Source organism: Fistularia commersonii, chromosome 2, assembly GCF_037954325.1.
Source record: "Fistularia commersonii isolate RoL2024-O1a breed Wild chromosome 2, RoL_Fcom_v1.0, whole genome shotgun sequence".
Taxonomy (NCBI): Eukaryota; Metazoa; Chordata; class Actinopteri; order Syngnathiformes; family Fistulariidae; genus Fistularia; species Fistularia commersonii.
The window spans coordinates 16,983,969-17,002,934 of NC_141285.1; the positions used below are offsets into that span (position 1 = coordinate 16,983,969).

Sequence of the window (18,966 nt, forward strand, 5' to 3'; positions counted from 1 at the left end):
TAAAATGAAAAGTGGTCAAGTGGTACTGGTTTAAGGATTGTTTGCATCATGTTGGTCCCTCTGAAATTCTGTTTATGTGGTGTGGTGCTGCATAGTATAATCTAATCCCAGCTGTACTGACTGTCTGTATTATCCCAGATGAACCATTGCAGACTACTGATTGAGAAAAGATCCCTGGCAGGCTTTGCCAGAAATAAGACAGAGAGGCTGTTCTCTGGTGTGCTAAGCTTCAATGAAGTAAGAGTAGGCACAGATCAGAAACCCTCTTGAATGAGCATCTGCCTAAGGGACACGTGAGCCAGTTGTGTATGCAAGAGGCTTTGGGATGTGTGGAAAGGAGATTTTCTCATACATGAGCACGTGTCCAAAGGCTTAGTAATTCATTGACAGTTTTGCAGCACAGATACACTCAGAATACCTCTATATTTGGGAGGACCATGCATTGGCTTCGAGTTAACTCATTGATTTTTGGACATTATCAATCAATTTATTGCTCAGAAACACAATTTTTGGTATGTTAAAATTTGTATTTTAATATCTGTATATATTTTCTTCTGAACTGGTTTGACTGATTCAACTGACCTGAACTATGTCTTCCTTTCCTTATACCTGCCTTTTTTTTAAAGAAGTGGATACATGCGGGTATTTTCAGATGCACCCTCTACAAGAGTGGGTTTGTCTCCTTCTTTAGCCTGTACATCAGGAATTCCAGTATTGTAATTGTAATATTCACAGAAAAATCCATACGTTAATATCGGAATAACAACCAACAATATCATTATAGACAGTAAATGCACAAATTGCTCATATAATTGAATAATGCCCTGTAACAAGTGAACTGTAATTCTGTCAGCATCTATTATTTGTCATATATATGAGAAATTATTTATAAAGGTTAATATTATCCAAGGACTAAGAATTATAGTAAGACATTAATATTATTATATTATATTACATATTATATTATACTTAGTATTATATATTTGTAGATTTCTTAAGCCTGTCATTGTAAATGTTTCATTTTATGTTTTTTAATTTCTTATTTTAACTGCTTCCCCTTTTAGGGTTGTACTGTGGCCCAGTATATAGCACTTCAGCCACACAGCACAGGTTCTCCGGTGTCCTCTCACAGTCGAAAAACCATAACAGCAGGTTAATTGGGAAAAAACTGTGAAGATTGCCCTGTGAACGTTGTCTGTCTGTATATGTGGCGCTGCGATTGACTGGCAATCAATCCAGGGTATACGCTGCCTCTTGTCCGATGACAGCTAGGATAGGCTCCCACATCCCCCGTGACCCTGGGTGCAGGATAAGTGGCAGGCGATGGATGGATGAATGCTTCCTCTTTTACTTTCGGTGGCTCTTCCCTTTAGGGGGTTGCCACAGCGAATCAATCTCCTCCTTTGACCCTTTAATTGAAATTAAATTCAATTTGGCATTAAAATCCCTCATCACCGAAAATAAGTGCAAAGACATGTTCCAAATCCAGAGGAAATTGAGGGGAACTGAAAACGAGAACAATTTATTCCAGACCTGAATATTACAACAAACACTGCAGGACGCTCATTTTCGTGGGGGTGTTTAAAATTTATCTTGGAAACTGGATCTGTTTTCCGGTTAGGATTATTGTTTTTCATTCATCTGTTTTATGACTTCATTTTCATCATTGCTAATCTTGTTGAACGGACAAAATATATATATTTTCCAATATAAAGTCTTCACAGCATGTGTATGGGGACAAGCATAGGGTTAACAGTTTAACGTGGAAAAGGTGGATGAGGAAGGTGCATCTGTTAGGTTGTGGGGATTAAATTTTGCTCAAACAAAATGAAAAATGACAGAAAAGCACTTAAATCAAAGCTGATAGTTTTCTCACACAGACACAATTGCTGACATTTCTGTCAGGATTAGACAGTACAGTTCTAACTGTCTGGTTTAGATTGCCAGTCAGGGGTGACATTTTTGCCTGAGGAGGATTTTTATGGTTAATAGTGCTCTATCAAGGACAATTTGATTTTTATTTGCACATTTGTGTCTTGCTTGTCTTATTTTGCCTTGAATTATCTCTTGCCTGGAGGTATTTGGGAATCTTGGCCCTGAATCTTTTGAACAACTTTTTTTCCCCCCTTTTTTTCAAGGTCTATATCAGCCAAAAGATTAAGGAATTTTGTTTGGACATATTTTCAGTCTGACACAATGATACCACCGAAGCTTCTTGTGTACCGCCGTACGCTGAGCGATGCTAACTTGGAGGCTCTCCCAGAAACTCGGAGACGAAAGAAGTCTTGCGGGGATCTTTTTCAGAATGGCTACAGAGTGAGGCAGAGCCACCATGCTCAGAGTGCAAAAGAAAGGCAGACGGGACCTTATCATTCCCTTTGGTCTTGTTTATGCATCCTTTCCAACTGGGGTAAATAAAGAAATAGAAATAATATTTATTCAGCAAATTGCTTCGTATGTACATATCCTGTTTACCTCAAAAGTAGTCTAAGAATTTTGTTGTAATATATATTTTTTGATAATGATTGTCAAATATGATTTTTGAAATTTCCCCACTGTGGGAGGAATAAATGCATATTCTATTCTATTTTATTCTATGTGATTCAATTATATGGGATTCAATTACTGTTTATAATGAATCAAATAGTGCACTCAATTTTCTAGCCTGCATCGGCTTATCAAAAACACTCTTAATTTGGAGAATTATAGCAACATCATATGTGATTCAATTACTGTTTATTATGAATCAAATAGTACATTCAATTTTTTAGCCTGTATCGGCTTATCAAAAACACACTTAATTTGGCGAACCATAGCAACGTTCAAATTCAGATCATCAAATCAAAGATAAATAAGGTTAAAACCCGATATGACCAGCCAATGGTTTGATGAGAAATCACAGTTGTTACAATTTAAACAACCTGTCCTGCCTTGCTTAGCTGTTAAGAAATCCTTTAAAAAATTGTGAGTAGCTCTTCCAATGCAAAACAACATAAAATATGTAATGCAGGCCTTTTTTTAATCATCTTATGCACACACTTTTGAGCCATTTCTTCAAAGCTCAGTATGAGTATATTTCATTTTTTTCAATAATGTTCGCTTTTTGCAAACTGTAATATATGAAATTATTGAGATTCTCTCGGGTACAGAAAGTCCCTCTTTTCCCATCACAGATACTCTCAATTCCAGACACAATGCCATGTAGATTATGAGATTAGTTGTGTTATTAAAAAAAGACATTGAGGGAGGTGTTGCATCATAATCTTTAATCTTCACCCGCTCAGAGTGTGATTTTGGCTCATGTTAAGCATAAGATAAAGCTTGTTTATGAATGCATGGCAAGATCTACATCAGTGGGAACAGATGCAGTCCGAACTTGTGGTTCTCTATCAAACTACCTTTACTAGGACCTTGAAAACATGCCTATTGATTTTTGTGTTTGACAGGGCTGTAGTTCTTGCCAGTTGTCTTGCTTGTAGTCATTGCTCATTTTGTTTTATCAATTACATGTCAGTTAATGTTATAGTTTTCAGCACAGTGTAAAATTTGTCAGAATTTCCAAAGTGGTTTTATAACTTGGAGAACTTTTGCTGGGATAAAAGAAATGCCCAATTTAAAATTACAACTGCTCGTTGTTGCAAATGGATCTTGTATGATTGTAATGCTATTGCTATCACTTCCCAGAGACAGTGAGAGAAGCAGATATCAAACATTGGGAAATATTTAAAAACAATATTTTCCTTGTGCTACTTTCTATTCTACCACAGCTGATAACATCTTGAACACATTGTTCTCTGTCTGTATCTCTCTCTCTCTCTAATTCTTTCATTCTCTCAGATGCAGACGTACATGCACAATCTCAAAATAAAAATAGCCAGTCAACTCTGCTGTTTTATCAAATACAGAGACCGCGCTGCTCATTAACATGCTGTCTATATTTAGTCCTTTTTTAGATTCCCATTTGCTCTTTTGTGTTATTTTTGCATAAAGTAAATGTATTAGTATTCATCTAGTACAATGTTATCATTCGGCCTTAGCCTCGTGTCACTATGCACTTATCTCTCTCTTTCTGTGCCTCTCTTCCTCTGCCTTTTTCTTTCAGGTTTAAGATTTTTAAGAGCGCTGAGATTGATCCAGTTTTCTGAAATTTTACAGTTTTTGAACATCTTGAAAACAAGGTGAGATTAAAACTTTTAGAACCTAGTAATCACACTTCCAAGTGGTGACATTGATATCATATCAGCAATGCAACTGTCAGCATTGCTTACTGCTTTTTAGATTTTTTTAGTTCAAATTTTGACTGTCTGTCTAAAATAGGTCAAGCATTTTGTACCGTCTGGTGTGATTTGATCTTTGCCTGTAATGTGTGTCTGGATTTCTTTGAGAGTTCTGTTTTTTCCTGCTCAGCAATTCCATCAAGCTGGTGAACCTGTGTTCTATCTTCATAAGCACATGGCTAACTGCTGCTGGATTTATACATTTGGTAAGTGGAGAGATCAAATGTAGAGTCATTAAGATGCCGACTGACTGGGACACGATAGACTTAAACTGAGGTCAAGATTAGTATGTCATTTACATTATAATTTTATCTGTGAGGTGGCATGGTGGCACAGTGGTTAGCGTTTCTGCTCTAGTAAAGAAATAAATGCATGAAGAAATGCTATACTGACATATGTCAACACTTTAACTTTTTCCCCTGAATTCAAATACCTCAAATATAAAAGCCCCCTTGAAACATATCTGTTGATTTGCTCACCCACCTAATGCAGTATCACTCTATCACCACTAGATAGCAGCCTTGACTCAGCATGGAAACTATTTCAGCTCAAATGGTGATAGAAGTTCCACTTAAAGTTGGTTTTTATCAAACTAGATTAAGTAGAATCTTCATGCTGATGAACTGCTCACAAATTGGTGCTCATGTCCAGCTCATTTCTCAAAATTTCCTCCCTGCTCTTTTCCTTCTAGGTGGAAAACTCAGGGGATCCTTGGGAAAATTTCCAAAACTCCCAGTCACTTTCCTATTGGGAATGTGTCTACTTACTGATGGTGACTATGTCCACAGTGGGCTACGGGGATGTCTATGCAAAAACCACCTTGGGACGTCTGTTTATGGTCTTCTTCATCCTGGGTGGTTTGGTAAAATCAGATTTTCATTTTTCCCTTCCTCTCTTTATCCTGTCCTAAATCCTGCTTGACCCTCTCAAAAGGCTGCATAAAACATTGTAGTATTGTAGATGCAAGCTAAATAAATGCATTATTTTCAATGTGTTGATAAGATGTAAACATTAAATTAAACGTTATGGTATCTTAATTTAGAGCCTTTATGTTAGAACTATGTTGCCTGTAGCCATACTTGTTTCCTCTGTGCGGTTGCCTCCTCCCTTTTAGCCTTCTGTATCTTGTCCTTTGTATTTATTATGTCCTCCTTTGTACCCTTCCCTTGTGTCTTCTCTGTATTTGTTGAAGTAGGGTAAAAGCTATTATCTCATAATGTTGTTAATGTTCTCTTAAAAACAGTTGCGGTTTCAGGACACCCCACCTCCTGTGTCTCTTCCCACAATTCCAACAAACACAGGGGCAGGGAGATGAGGCTTAGGCTAGCCTGACTGTTACCATAGCAACAGCAGCCTCCCACTCGCATTTCTCTGATCTATGTCCTGTTGGGCTACCACTAGAACAGTTAGTACATACACACAAGTCATGGTTTGGGTCATACCTTTTGGACACATGGTACCCTCATGTTTCCTCTCTTTAAACACACACACACACACACACACACACACACACACACACACACACATACACACACACACACATACAAACACACATTCACAGGGAAAAAAACAGGCCATCTATCCAAAACAGATTTTTTTGTTGTTTTTTTGGACAGCTATCACTATGCGCTGATGACATGCAGCTGTGTGAATGTGTCCTGTGTCGTGACCATGGTGATAGGTTATGTGTTTTTCTTAGCGCTGAGAGCTCTGGAAGGCTTTAGGCTAGTACCTTAAGCTGCTTTCTATCAGCAGCAGTGAATAATGACTCCAAGCTGGAGATGTTTTAAAGCCAGGGACAATATTATACTCACGTCATTTCACATTATTTCTGGAAATGTGTAACTAAAATTTCCAAGCATGATTTAAGTATGTTTTTACAAGGGAAAGAGCACTTCTTAGTTTCTTATTGTAGATGTAAGCTCAAATGAGAAGTGTCAGTGAGTACCCCTACACAAGGATAAGTGGCTGTGAAACTTTGCAAAATGCATCCAGCTCATTTCCTAGCCCAACAAATGAGTCTTAATGCATTTTGCAGCTGTGGACCATCAGGTAGGCCTATTCAAATCAACCTGCCAGATCTTCTGTGTTTGTTGGACAAAACATGGCACATAGGTCTTTATTTCCCCATAGAATTTCTAAATTCTGCTCCTCAGGAAGGGCTTGGATGCAACCACAGCATGGGAGGTACACCAGCTGTGACAAAATTATTGCCCACCGACAAAAAAAAACATTTCTGAACCTTTAAACAAACTGGGGCTATTTTTTTTTCCAAAATTAATCGTGTTGTTGTTTTTTTATTTTTCTATTTTTTCCAAAACAAAACATTTTTGTTGTTTCTGACAACACTGACAGAGTTTCTCTCTAATATTTTTCACGCTTCAGAAATCTGGTTCATCAACCGGTTTCCCCACCACCTACTCTGTTAGTCTCTTTTTTAGTCTCTTCTTCTGTCTTCTATCTTCTCCTTAGGCCATGTTTGCCAGCTACGTCCCTGAAATCATAGAGTTAATAGGAAACCGCAAGAAATATGGTGGTTCCTATAGTGCGGTTAATGGGAGAAAGTAAGTATTCCAGATGGTTCTGCTGTTTTTTTTATGTGCGGTAGAACCCTCTCTGCATGCCTTTTTCTTTTTTCTGTTCCATGCATGTAGGCCATGTTTGCTCGCTACGTGCCAGAAATTGCTGCTCTCATCCTTAATCGGAAGAAATACGGAGGGAGTTATAACTCAACACGAGGCAGAAAGTAAGTTTTAATCCAGACAAGGTGTGGTTGTGTGACACTAGTGCAGATTGGTCCGATAGATTGGTAGTTACTGGGGGTTATTTAACTTGATCTTTAGAAAAGTAGAATTACATTATACTGTCATGTCACACTGCGTGACTGGAGACCTTGGCCATTAGGACACACATGTCCATACCCTGTTACTCTCTTTCACTCTTTCTTTTTCATGCTCTTTGTTATTTGTTATTTTTCTGTCTCTGCCTCTCTGTCCTTCAATTTGCGCTTTTCTTAAAGTCATTCGTGTGCTGTGCTTTACTCTCTGTATCCTTCAAACATTCTGATATACATTTGGAAAATAGAGCTTTCATGACTACTCCACTAATAAATTATATTAACCCGTTGGGATCGTATGAAAGGTTCTGTCAGGTGTCTTATGTCCCATTTCTTATAATACTCAAGTCAACATTAATATTATTTTCCCTTTAGGGATGAATCATGAACTAAGAACCATCCACCTGTAAAGAAAATAGTCATGAAACCCCTACTATCCACTCGTAAAGGGTTTTGTTTTACAAGAAAACAGAAAACTTTAAACATCTGCAAGTGCATTTTTATTGGTGGTCTTTTAAAGCATCATCAATCTCAATGACCATTGCAAGACAAAAAAAAATCTTTATTCATTTTGCTTGAGTTTGCATGCTTTTATTGCATTTTTTTGTCAAACTGCATCACGTCTGGCATGATTTGTGAGACCTGCAGTTTTATGGCATTTTCATTGATCGGAAACTCTCAGAAAAAGCCATCTTCCTCTTGTCTGTCACCACTGTGCCGGTCCATCACATCATCAATGCTTGACACGACTCTGGCCCTGATCTTCAGTCAGATCCCACACCCTGAATGCTGGTTGCCTCGCTCCCATTGGAGGCTCTCAATTGCCTTTGGCTTGCTATGCTTGCTTGGTTTTCAGTGCTTGCCTGGTTCTTGTGTTTGTGTTGTGGACTTTATCTATCGAGGCTTTTGTTGTTCCTGTGTTATGGGCCTCTCATCGTAGAGGTTCAAGTGCATTGTCAAATGCGTGTGACACTGTGCTTAATTATTTGTGATCTACAAGAATTTCACAGTGCTCATTGTGCGGTACTGTTCTCCTACCCTTGTTGCTCAAATCTTAAAGATATTCAGCACACAGATTAATTTAATCCTAATGTGATGTGTTCAGAACAGAGGGGGGTTTCCCTTTTTTCTCTCTCATTATCTCTCCTTCTGTAACTCTTAGCATCCATGACTATGCTGTCTTCTCTTTCTAAGTCTTTCTGTTTCAATTTTTACTAGACATGTTTTCAGTCAACCTGCCTTGTAGGGCAGATTCTTGGAAGTGAGCTGTAGACAGACTTTCAAAAAAGCCTTTTCAATAACGTCTCCTGCCAGTGCAAAAAGATTGATAAAATGTTATGCCTGGCTAGTGCCCTCAGCTACGGCTCACAAATGGGTGCTGAGAGAAGCTCTTGTCAAAACCAAGGATACTTTCTCCCGCACACTTTATTTTCTCTTTTCATAGCCCCTTCCACCCCTCTTTTTGGTTAGATTACAGTACAGACACATGGTAACAATCAGGCCAAACACAAAGGCTTAGAGTGGCACCAGGCTCTTTGCACAATCATTTAGATATGTATGTGTTTGGTGTTTACATGCGTAGAGCCTGACACATACATTAACCCTGTTTGTCATGTGGCTTTAGGATTGCCATGGGGGTACATTATCAGTGAGCAGCTGTCAGCAAAAAGAAGTCTATCATGGAAATAAGATTAGGAGATTACAAATATCGGACTGATTACAGAGCTCACAAACAATGAGGTCATGATAGATTTTGAACTATTTAAAATGTAACCCTTATTTCATCTCTCTGGCCGGTTGCTGTCATTTGAAACAGGCCTTGAGGGTTACTTGGAAGTGAGAGAAACTTACTCACATCCTTTTTTTCTTTCATGCTTATGGTAGTCTGTGCAGTGTAGCATACACCCGTGAGTTCAGTGACAGCACTCAGGCTGTGTAGGCTGATATAATAATGACAACTGTTGTGTTTTGTTGGCGCCGCTGTACTTGGGACTCTGTGGTTTCCATTACGGCTCTATGCTTTCCATTATCCCCAACTTCTGTAGAGAGCGGTTGGCACGGAAACTGGCTTCAACCCTGGATGAACCCTGGCATATACCTTTGAAACCTTTATTTTCTGTTTTTTGTAAGGCCAAGCTATTTCACTTCGTCAAGATTTTGCATTATTGCACGATTCAGACAAAGGGCAGCATATAGATACATAGTTGTTGATTATTCATATTTACCCGCAATTCTCATACAGAAATAGAAAGCTTGAATGGATATGAAGTTATATCAAATTTGACAGTGATTCTCATCCAACGTTTCATCATTGACCTAAGGATTAGAGCAGTGCCTACCGAGTGACGTCTGTTGCTGATGTTTGAGCTCTATTTGTCCATTTTATCTTCAGTGCATCCCTGATGACATTGTGGGATGTTCCCTGACTGCATGATGTGCATGTTCTATTACCCGTTTGCATTTAGTATGATTGCTTGAAACTATTTTTTGTTCCACTGATGTAAATGGTTTCATTATCATGTGATGTGCCTTCTTTTGTTTTCACTTGAGCTTATAGATTTCATGTTGTTTTAGCTGAGTTATAAGTTGGGCTAACCAAGGGGATATACGTTTTCAATGAATAAAATGTTTTCCTTATTTGTACACATTGCATTTCTTTATTACTATAAGTTAGCTTTAGAATGAAGATTTCAGTATTGAAACTGACTCTTGTGAGAGCAGACTGCAAGAGAAAATCCTTCATTAGATGCCGGACAATTTCAATGATGAGGAATGTCCATTGATAAGTCATTGTTAGTTCATTCCCAGCTTAAACTCAATTAATTGTTTTGTCTAAAGCAAGACTGTTGTTTAATATATGATGAAAAAAGTTCACATTTTCATAAATAATATATTCATAGTAAAAGACAGCACCTTATGTGTGGCCCTATGTAGACTAATTTGCACCTTTGAATTTATGCTGCATTGCGTGCTTAGATGTATGAGATTTAGCATTGAAAGCAGATGCCTCTCGAACCAAAAGTTAGTCAAAAGTCCACATATTGTCCACATATTCCTTCTACCCTTGGAGAAGGGCAAAGAGAGAGTCACTCAAAATCGGAAAACATGACTGATGTTTTTCGTTTCCTGAAATGAGGGACATGTAGTGCCAAAGACTGCTGGCTGCCCGCAGTCATCTCAGCTCATCAGCTTGTAGGACCACATGGCCTGTTGCTCAACTCTGGCCAACCTTGCCATCATGGCTGCTCATTAGATTTTTTTAAAGGACAGAGGCGACATCTGTGAAAACCATTATGTCCTGCAACATCTAGGAACTGTCATTCTCTCCATATGTTTCCAATATCCCTTTTTGGCAATTTTAGTTCAGTTTGGCTCTTTTGGGTCCATCTGGTTAAAGGACAGTACACTCCAGTCTTTGGCATTTGTATAACATTGCAGATTTCTATTGGCTGTTAAACCTGACAATAATTTTCCATATAATTTTAGATGTCTCATTCTGCAAGTGTATGGGCGTTATAATAAATTGAAGGGATATGTCATAATAAATCTATTGTGGTCATAAGAACTAAAAAACAGCCATAAAAAAAGCAAGTGGATAAATAACTTAAAAATGTATTTACCTACATGCAATATAACTGCTTTCTAGAATCAACAAGGTCTGTTCTAATACATGCATGGCAAAGCAAAGCTGTCCAGTACCCAGAGACTCAAAATTCAAGTATTTCAATTGTCTCTTGGCATATCCTGCTAAGTAGTGGATAAAACTATTGTCATTATTCAGACTGCCATACAGGCTCTGATGGGTAATTGAGGAGTCAGCTTAGTGTCCATGCTAATCCTCGTCAATATCATAGGTGCATTCTCCTTAGGATGTTTGGATTTTTTGGCAGTAGAAGTTGGTCACATTCAAATCCCAATTCCAGAAGGGTAGCTTATTTTAAGGCGGTGCAATTGAAGCATGTAAAGGAGCTCAAATCCATGAGATTAGTTTGATTGCAATCAAAGCCACATCATCACTCAGTACTAATACTTACACTATCAATAGCTTTGCGTTTCGTTAAAGTATTCAATTTTTTTTAAACTTTTCCTCAACATCTGCTTCTTTAAAGCAATAGATAGAAATGCCACTATAGCATTGAAGCAATGAGATTGATTAAAATGCACCCTGGAAAAAAAAATTCAACGCAACAAATATTGCTAAATCCTAAAACCTAGAATGTCCATGAGTTTCATTGCCAAGAAAGCAGAGGAAATGTAACAAGAATGAGAGCGAGACCACCATTACTGCCAGATAGTAGTCTCAATGCCACACAACTGTACCACTGACCTTTGAACTTGATTACTCTGTCTTAAAATAGAGTCACAACCCAAACAGGATAGAGCTCTTAAGATCATTTGAACCTCCCACTTACTTCTCTAATCAGCGTTGTTCAAAGTATGACAGATCCCTCTGCTGTAATGCACTACTGAATTTTGCCAAGGAACCGTCAAATACACTGAGGTCCTGTTTGGAATTTGTGTCAACTTTGGGCCTCCAAATCACTTTGAACATTTTAGTAATGTTCTATATAAAAGCATGATCATATTGATGTACATGTCTTTGTCAACATCCATTCAACTTGCAAAGGGGTGGTTTGGCTGGAGGGACGGTTTTTATATTGAGAACGGATGACAATCCTACCACTGCGGGCTGTGTGATTATATCTTAGATTTTCTAAAGTGGTTCAGAGTTGAGTGTTTGATTGCGCTTGTCGTGCAGAATTTAACCACTTTCATTACATGGGGGAAAATATTCACTCTTATGGCAAAAAAGATATAATTCAGTTACGTGTTTGCTTTGAAAAGACACTTCTTGACATTTTTTAAAATTCTATCATTGAGTTACATGTTGGTATGCTTTGGTTGAACTGATTATCTTTGGGAGACATGCCAATGTCTGCAATGATTTATGTTGCCCACTCAAGATGATTTCTTCCCCCCTTCCAGGCATATTGTGGTCTGTGGTCATATTACCCTTGAAAGTGTCTCCAACTTCCTTAAAGACTTCCTACACAAGGACAGGGATGATGTCAATGTAGAAATTGTTTTTCTCCATAAGTAAGTTTACTTTTTCTTCCTCACCATGTATACCAGCTACAAGCATTGCTTGAATCTATATTCAATCATTCTGTTCTCCATGTATTCATAATTCTTCTATTCTCTCTGTGTGCCAGTATTTCCCCTAATCTTGAGCTGGAAGCCTTGTTTAAACGTCATTTTACCCAAGTAGAGTTCTACCAGGGATCTGTTCTCAACCCTCATGATCTGGCCCGTGTGAAGGTAGAGTCAGTGTCAAGATTCTTAGTGAAGCTAAATAGCATAAATGTATGTCTTCATATGTTCTCAGTCCATTAAATGGCTTTCATCAGTTGCACGCATATTAAGGGAAGCTGGGATGTATCACACTAACTGGAAATGAAATAACAATCCGATGACATAAAGTGAAAAAGTTAACAGAAGGATGGAGGTTAATGCGCTTGAAGTGAGGACTTTGGAGTGAGGGATGGCTTGTTACTCGCCATTTGCAGCCATCTCTCCAACCTGTCGTCTATCCTAACTGTCATTAGGGGAGAGAAAGAGTTCGCCCTGGACCGTTCGCCAGTCAATCACAGGGCCACATATTCACTCTTATTCACATTCAATCTGGACAATTTAGAGCCTTAAGTTAAATCATGCAGACATGTGGAGAGCATATTGAAAATTACTTACATCAAATCGGTGATTGTTCATCCACGAAGATCTGCTTTATGTTGGGTTGTGACGTACTTTACGTTCGGAAGTGATGGTATGGAGAGGAGTGATTTTTATAGATCATATGCACTATCTTGTCCAATATAGCTTGCACTGACCATGTTTTAAAAACTCTAATAGTTGACAACAACTGATATTGGGTCATTTAATTGATTGATTCTATGCTCAACAGATCATTGAATGAGATTAAAATACCAGTAGGCATCCGTACTGTTCATGTACAGTATAAATGAAATTAACTTTAAAGTAAAAGACAGAGCATTTTCTTTGATTTATTTACAACGAAGTCACATTTATTAATTGTTGAAAGATTTTGGGTTTGACAGATATCATGCTATGAATTATATCACTGTTTTGCCGTTTTACACACATAGATTGAGTCAGCAGACGCCTGCTTAATCCTGGCCAATAAATATTGTGCAGATCCTGATGCTGAGGATGCCTCCAACATCATGAGGTACTCCATTGTCGACTAAACTTTAAAGTCAGTTGAAGCCTAATTTCAAAAAATATATCATTTAATCAATTTCTTTTACTGCTTTATTTTTTCTTTTTTTTTCCAGAGTCATCTCGATCAAAAATTATCATCCGAAGATCAGAATTATTACACAGATGCTACAATATCACAATAAGGTAAAATGCTTTTAGTTGGTCAACAACAGCCTAGTCAATACTTTTCAATTTTACACCTCTGCTCTTTGCAGTTGTTTCATTTTTGCCAAGTCTTCAATTTTTCAAGTCCTTTTCTAAGTAGACAAACAAAACATCCATTTACAAGGACATTAGGAAGTTCTCAATAGGTCTTTAGAATTGTTAATTAAGCTAAAATCTATGGCTGTTGAATAGATTGCTTTTCTCAGTCTTTGTCACTCCAATGCCAACCATATATCCCCATTATCCTGGATTTAATTAGACAGAATAAGTTTTCCCTCAACAACCCAAAGACGCATCAGTAGATTTAATAAGCTATACAAGCAGTTCAAAATGGAATTTAGCTCTCAAGGAAGAAAATAATTGTGAAGAAAATTCCAAATAAAAACGAAAATTGACATAATTAAAATTATAGTCATGGATTAATTAAAAAAATTAAATTAAATGTTTGGTTGCTGTGTGATATTACTGTTACTACTCTTCATCGTCTGTATGTCCAGCACATGCAGAGAAATTGACAATAAAGCTGACTTTGATCCTGTCTTGACCAGCTAGGAATTTTAAGACATTGGTATAAAGCAGGGGTGTCAAACTCAAATACACAGTGGGCCAAAATTCAAAACTGGGACAAAGTCGCGGGCCAACATTGATATTTATTAAAAAAGATATTCCTCCAGATATAACAATGAACCTTTTCATAAGGACCAAAACAAGTTCTGCTTAAAAACTAAATATGGAACAAGCATAGCTTAATACTATACAATATATAACTTAATATTGCACACAGGCAAAATCCTGCTTTCTGCCTAAGTGCCAGGGTGCCAGTATTAGCATATGGTTGCTATGACTACTGTACATGGGCGTTTATGGGTCCTGTTGTGATTTTCATGCCAAAATACCAGCAGAAAATTCTGGGATTTGTAGAAATAGCGATACATGCACTGTAGATTATACCGGGAGGCTAGCTTTAATAGTCATTTGGTATGGCTTTGCAGGCCGAATATAATTACAGTGCGGGTCAAATTTGGCCGGCTGGCCAGAGTTTGACACCTATACTATAAAGGGTACTTTTTATTTATAGTTAGTCATCTATTCATCTATAATATCAGCTTTACTTTACATTAAACCAGACACATAGAACACAAACACTTGAGCATGAACGAAATAAATGCAACTCACAACATCTTAATCCTTTTAGAAATATTGATCTTTTCTGTAGTGTTTTCTATCTTTTGACTCCTGTCTGTATCGTGGTGCGGGACACAGGCCCATCTGCTGAACATTCCAAGCTGGAACTGGAAGGAGGGAGATGACGCTATCTGCCTGGCAGAGCTGAAGGCAGGCTTCATTGCCCAGAGCTGTCTGGCCCAAGGCCTGTCCACCATGCTGGCCAACCTCTTCTCCATGAGGTCCTTCATTGAGGTAATGCAGAGGACAAGATTTACTTGCCTTGTTTCAATCACTCTTTCTGAATGCTGAAGTCGTGTAGATAAATGAATACTCATGTTGCATTTTGGATGTATGGAATGATTTATGACTGGATTGGATGTGAGGTTGACATATGTGGATACAGTAGGGTCTCTGCTGACAAATGGAATGGATTTTCAGTATCTAATGCAATACATTCCTCAGGAAATCTTGACATCTTGGTCCAGAGACAGACCTCCATTAGTGTTTTCAGATATCCTGGCACATCATATTTTACTGTGAGATTTCATATGGAATCTATTGTGCCTTTCTGTGGCTCAATACTGAAGAGGTGCTTGCCTCTATCAAAGAACTGTTCTTATGTCATTAAGATGATGGATCAACTTATAATGACCAGGCTGATGCTGTCTAGAAGAACATCTGCAGACCACATTGGCCCACAACGGGAAGGAAAACAGTTTTTCTTCCTTTTTATCTTCACAAGTGATATTTTTTTGGTACTTTTTTGTCAGATTGAAGAGGACACATGGCAGAAATATTACCTTGAAGGAGTGGCTAATGAGATGTACACAGAATATTTGTCCAGTGCCTTTGTGGGCCTCTCCTTTCCAACTGTCTGTGAGTAAGTACCACTCATTTCCCTTCTCAACAAGCTATTTGACAGCGGTAGGTAAGTCGTTGTAAAGTGAAGAAAAACAAACAAGAAAGTAATTTTACGAAAGTGAACTTCAAAAACACTTCCTTAATGACACTTTACATATTTTATAGGCTGTGTTACGTGAAGCTGAAGCTGTTGCTTATTGCCATCGAATACAAGTCTGAACAGAGAGAGAGCAGGTTTGTATATTGGATCTTTTGAATGGCAACAGCACACATTTCTTAGATACATGTGAACTGTATTTTAAGCCTTCTGTTTTGCAGGTCTTATCATAGGTCATTCATAAATACATTTGATCAATTTAGTTTGGTTAATTAATACCAACAAGTCTATTTATAGTCCCATTTAAAATCACATGCTTTCAAATGCTTTTAATTTGTTTCGTGAGTAAGATATGAACTTTATTGCTGAAAACAATAGTTCAACTTCACAACTAGTCAATTAGAGAGCTCCTAGAAAAGCCCATTTCAAGAAGGTATTCTGACAAAGGTACCAAATAGAATCTTACTAACTGTATTCATGAAATTAATTGATCCGCACCAAACACTAATTGTTCTCCTGAGTTTCCACAAAATTGAAGTAAGCTATTCTGTGAGCCCATTTGTCAAACAAATGCTCTAGCCCAAAGACGCTACATGTCCTTAATGGAGGCTGGCTTCACAGTACTTGACAATGTTTTTGTCAGTAGAACGGAAATAGAAAAACTTACAGTCAGACAATTATCAGCTGGTAGGCTGAAAAATCCGTTTCAGCTATTACCCTGTATTTTCAGTTCAGTGATACTTCACACCATTCAATGTGCTATACTCCATCCTTGTTTGGCCTGTGCTGTATGTTCACATTACACTATTGATGTCTCAGCTGTAATAACCAATAACAAACAACTCGTATTTGGTTATTATTTCAATGACAAAATTCCATTAACCTGTTTTGTTTACTGACAAATACGTGTGATACATTCTGAAGGTAAAAAAAGTGTTTCAAAATCATAGTAAAATATACACTTCTTGTTTGAAGACAGAAATGGCCATTTCATTTAAAATATTGAACCTACGACTGGAATGCTTCTGTTTCTATGTTGTTTGTTTGTTGTTTTCAAACAGAAAATAAAAAAACACATTTAACACTTATTTATTATTTTTGAACAAAGAATTTACAATATCCATACTGTATTTATTGGCCTAATAGGTATTGCCTCTCAGAAAGTACTCTTGCGTGGTTAACATTTCTTTCCAGGTGCAAATTCCAAAACATCACACAAGACTGACTGAAGTGACTTTTATGTGCAAACTGAGTTATATGTCAGACAGCTCGGCCTTATATGATTCTAACTCTTATAGGCATACAGGCTTGGGAACAGTCGGTTGTATTCTCCTTTCGTTTTGTGTTCATGATGATTGTTTGATTTAAGGTTCTTTCTTGTTGTTTGCAGAAGCCGAAAGCGGTATGCCCTCTACCTTATCTTACTTCCAAAGTTCCACCCAATCTCCACCACTTTAAAGCTTCCAACTTTGGGAGTTTCCCCCAAGGATATTTTTCCAAATACAATCTCATGGACCTCTTTTTCTAACTCTTTTTTTTTATGGTGTCCCTTGTGCTTTATGCACTAACTTCTTTGCAGGCAGTGAGAGCATAGATAAATTGGACATGTTTGTAGGAGTGCTGTTTCTTTGTCTTTGCTGTTGTCGGTGTACCAAGGCCAAACTCTCGCCCTCTCCATATCTACCTCTTATTGATCTTTTTCAGTTTTGTCCTTTACCAGTCCTTTACGTAGTTTATTTCTCTCACTTTCTGTTCCCTTTTCAGTGTTCCTCAGTTGTTATTTGACTGTGTGTTAGTTTTGCCAAACAATATCACTTTTGGTGGTGTTTTTAAATCTTTGCCAGAGCTGTACCTAATGGTTCCAGTGCATACACAAAATATAATGACCTCCGATGGGAAGTTGATATAATTGATAAACTGTTGTTTTACATTTTTAAAATTGAACCTTAAATAAATTGACTTAGCTGCCATTGCTGTAGGTGATGGTTGTTAATAGCATGTCCTTTTGGTCATGGTTTTATTCCAACAACAGCACTTCACATTTTTTTTCTTTTTCATTTAAACATTACGGAAAAGCATGAATATTGTGGAACGCGAATAGCGTCACGTTTATCCAAAGAGTAATGTAATAATCTCAGAACACAGGGTTCAAATGTGCACATGTTTCACTTTTGCATTTCACCACCCGCTCATGTTTTCAGTGCTCAATGTGTTATCATCTGCGCATGTATGTGTGTTTGTGTGTGAGAGGGATTCTTCACGTGTATGAACATGTGTGTATGTACATCACAGTCACGATGCATTCTCATGATGTGCGTCTCTCGAGTAGATGTCCTTAAGTGAGGTCACTTCCTGTCAGTTTGGTGTTTGAGAAACAATCCAACTGCACAGAAGTTACTGCAACAGTCTGCATCTACGTACCTGTCCCTTTACCTGTACTGGAGTGGCTATTCCTTTCTGTTGATCTTTTTCATGCCGTTTGGCAACTGCATGCTCTGACACGGTCACTGAAGGTGTTTAACGCTTGCCTTGTTGCTCACAATATGAGGTTTTTATGCCTTTCTAACTTCTATTTATGAATTTTCATCTGACTGAGGAGAAATTACTCAAATAGACACATAAAATCTCAGATTTGGGCAGCAATGTTTGTGAAACTGTCTTGAATTTAATCTGTTTTTTTCATTTATTTTTCACTAAATAGCATGCCAGGCTTAACGCCTGTTTACTACTTTGGGGGCTATTTAATCTTAGTGAATATTAAATGCTAATTTACTTCTTGCAATGTGGAGAGAAATTCTGTTCTGCATGAATAGTGCAATTCGATCATAAGGAGATAGGTATATGGATTCAATTGCTCCCTTAACAATATTTTTGGTTATTTACAATAACTTGACCTTTTCCAAAGCCCAGAGAGGAACAAACATATTCTAGATGCATTTTTTTAAACATCCATCTCCAGTTTTTATCAGCAACATTATCTTTCAAACAAACTGTTGGAAGTACCTATATGAAACAAAAATATCGCATCAGGAAAATGTATTTAATTCCACGTAATTGGATTATGGCAACTATTAGTAACATCATATATCAAAAATAAAGCAATTTGAAATACATAATCTTTCATCTGGGCTTGTGGATGAGTGTGACCCTTAAAGGTTCGTGGATTCTGTGTTGTTATTATTATTATTATTTTTTCAATTCTTTCTAAAGTCACACTCACATCATTGATGATTGTTACCCACAGGTGACCATTAATGACCAGGGTGTGTGTGTGTGTGTGTGTG

General features: G+C 37.6%; 1 protein-coding gene across 20 annotated transcripts in view; it reads left to right on the plus strand.

The window, feature by feature from the left end:
- Positions 1-18,966, plus strand: part of kcnma1a (potassium large conductance calcium-activated channel, subfamily M, alpha member 1a) — a 145,153-nt gene that overhangs the window by 90,446 nt on the left and 35,741 nt on the right. For 14 of the 20 annotated variants that reach the window (XM_086171155.1, XM_086171012.1, XM_086171114.1 and 11 more), the window contains exons 6-17: positions 4,103-4,178; positions 4,408-4,483; positions 4,969-5,139; positions 6,750-6,841; positions 12,100-12,210; positions 12,327-12,432; positions 13,278-13,360; positions 13,467-13,536; positions 14,821-14,976; positions 15,495-15,604; positions 15,751-15,819; positions 17,073-17,084. In XM_086171155.1, the coding sequence (XP_086027281.1) occupies positions 4,103-4,178; positions 4,408-4,483; positions 4,969-5,139; positions 6,750-6,841; positions 12,100-12,210; positions 12,327-12,432; positions 13,278-13,360; positions 13,467-13,536; positions 14,821-14,976; positions 15,495-15,604; positions 15,751-15,819; positions 17,073-17,084 (1,132 nt within the window). The remainder of the gene's footprint in view (positions 1-4,102; positions 4,179-4,407; positions 4,484-4,968; positions 5,140-6,749; positions 6,842-12,099; positions 12,211-12,326; positions 12,433-13,277; positions 13,361-13,466; positions 13,537-14,820; positions 14,977-15,494; positions 15,605-15,750; positions 15,820-17,072; positions 17,085-18,966) is intronic. The other 6 variants (XM_086171029.1, XM_086171052.1, XM_086171098.1 and 3 more) reach the window with 1 other exon arrangement.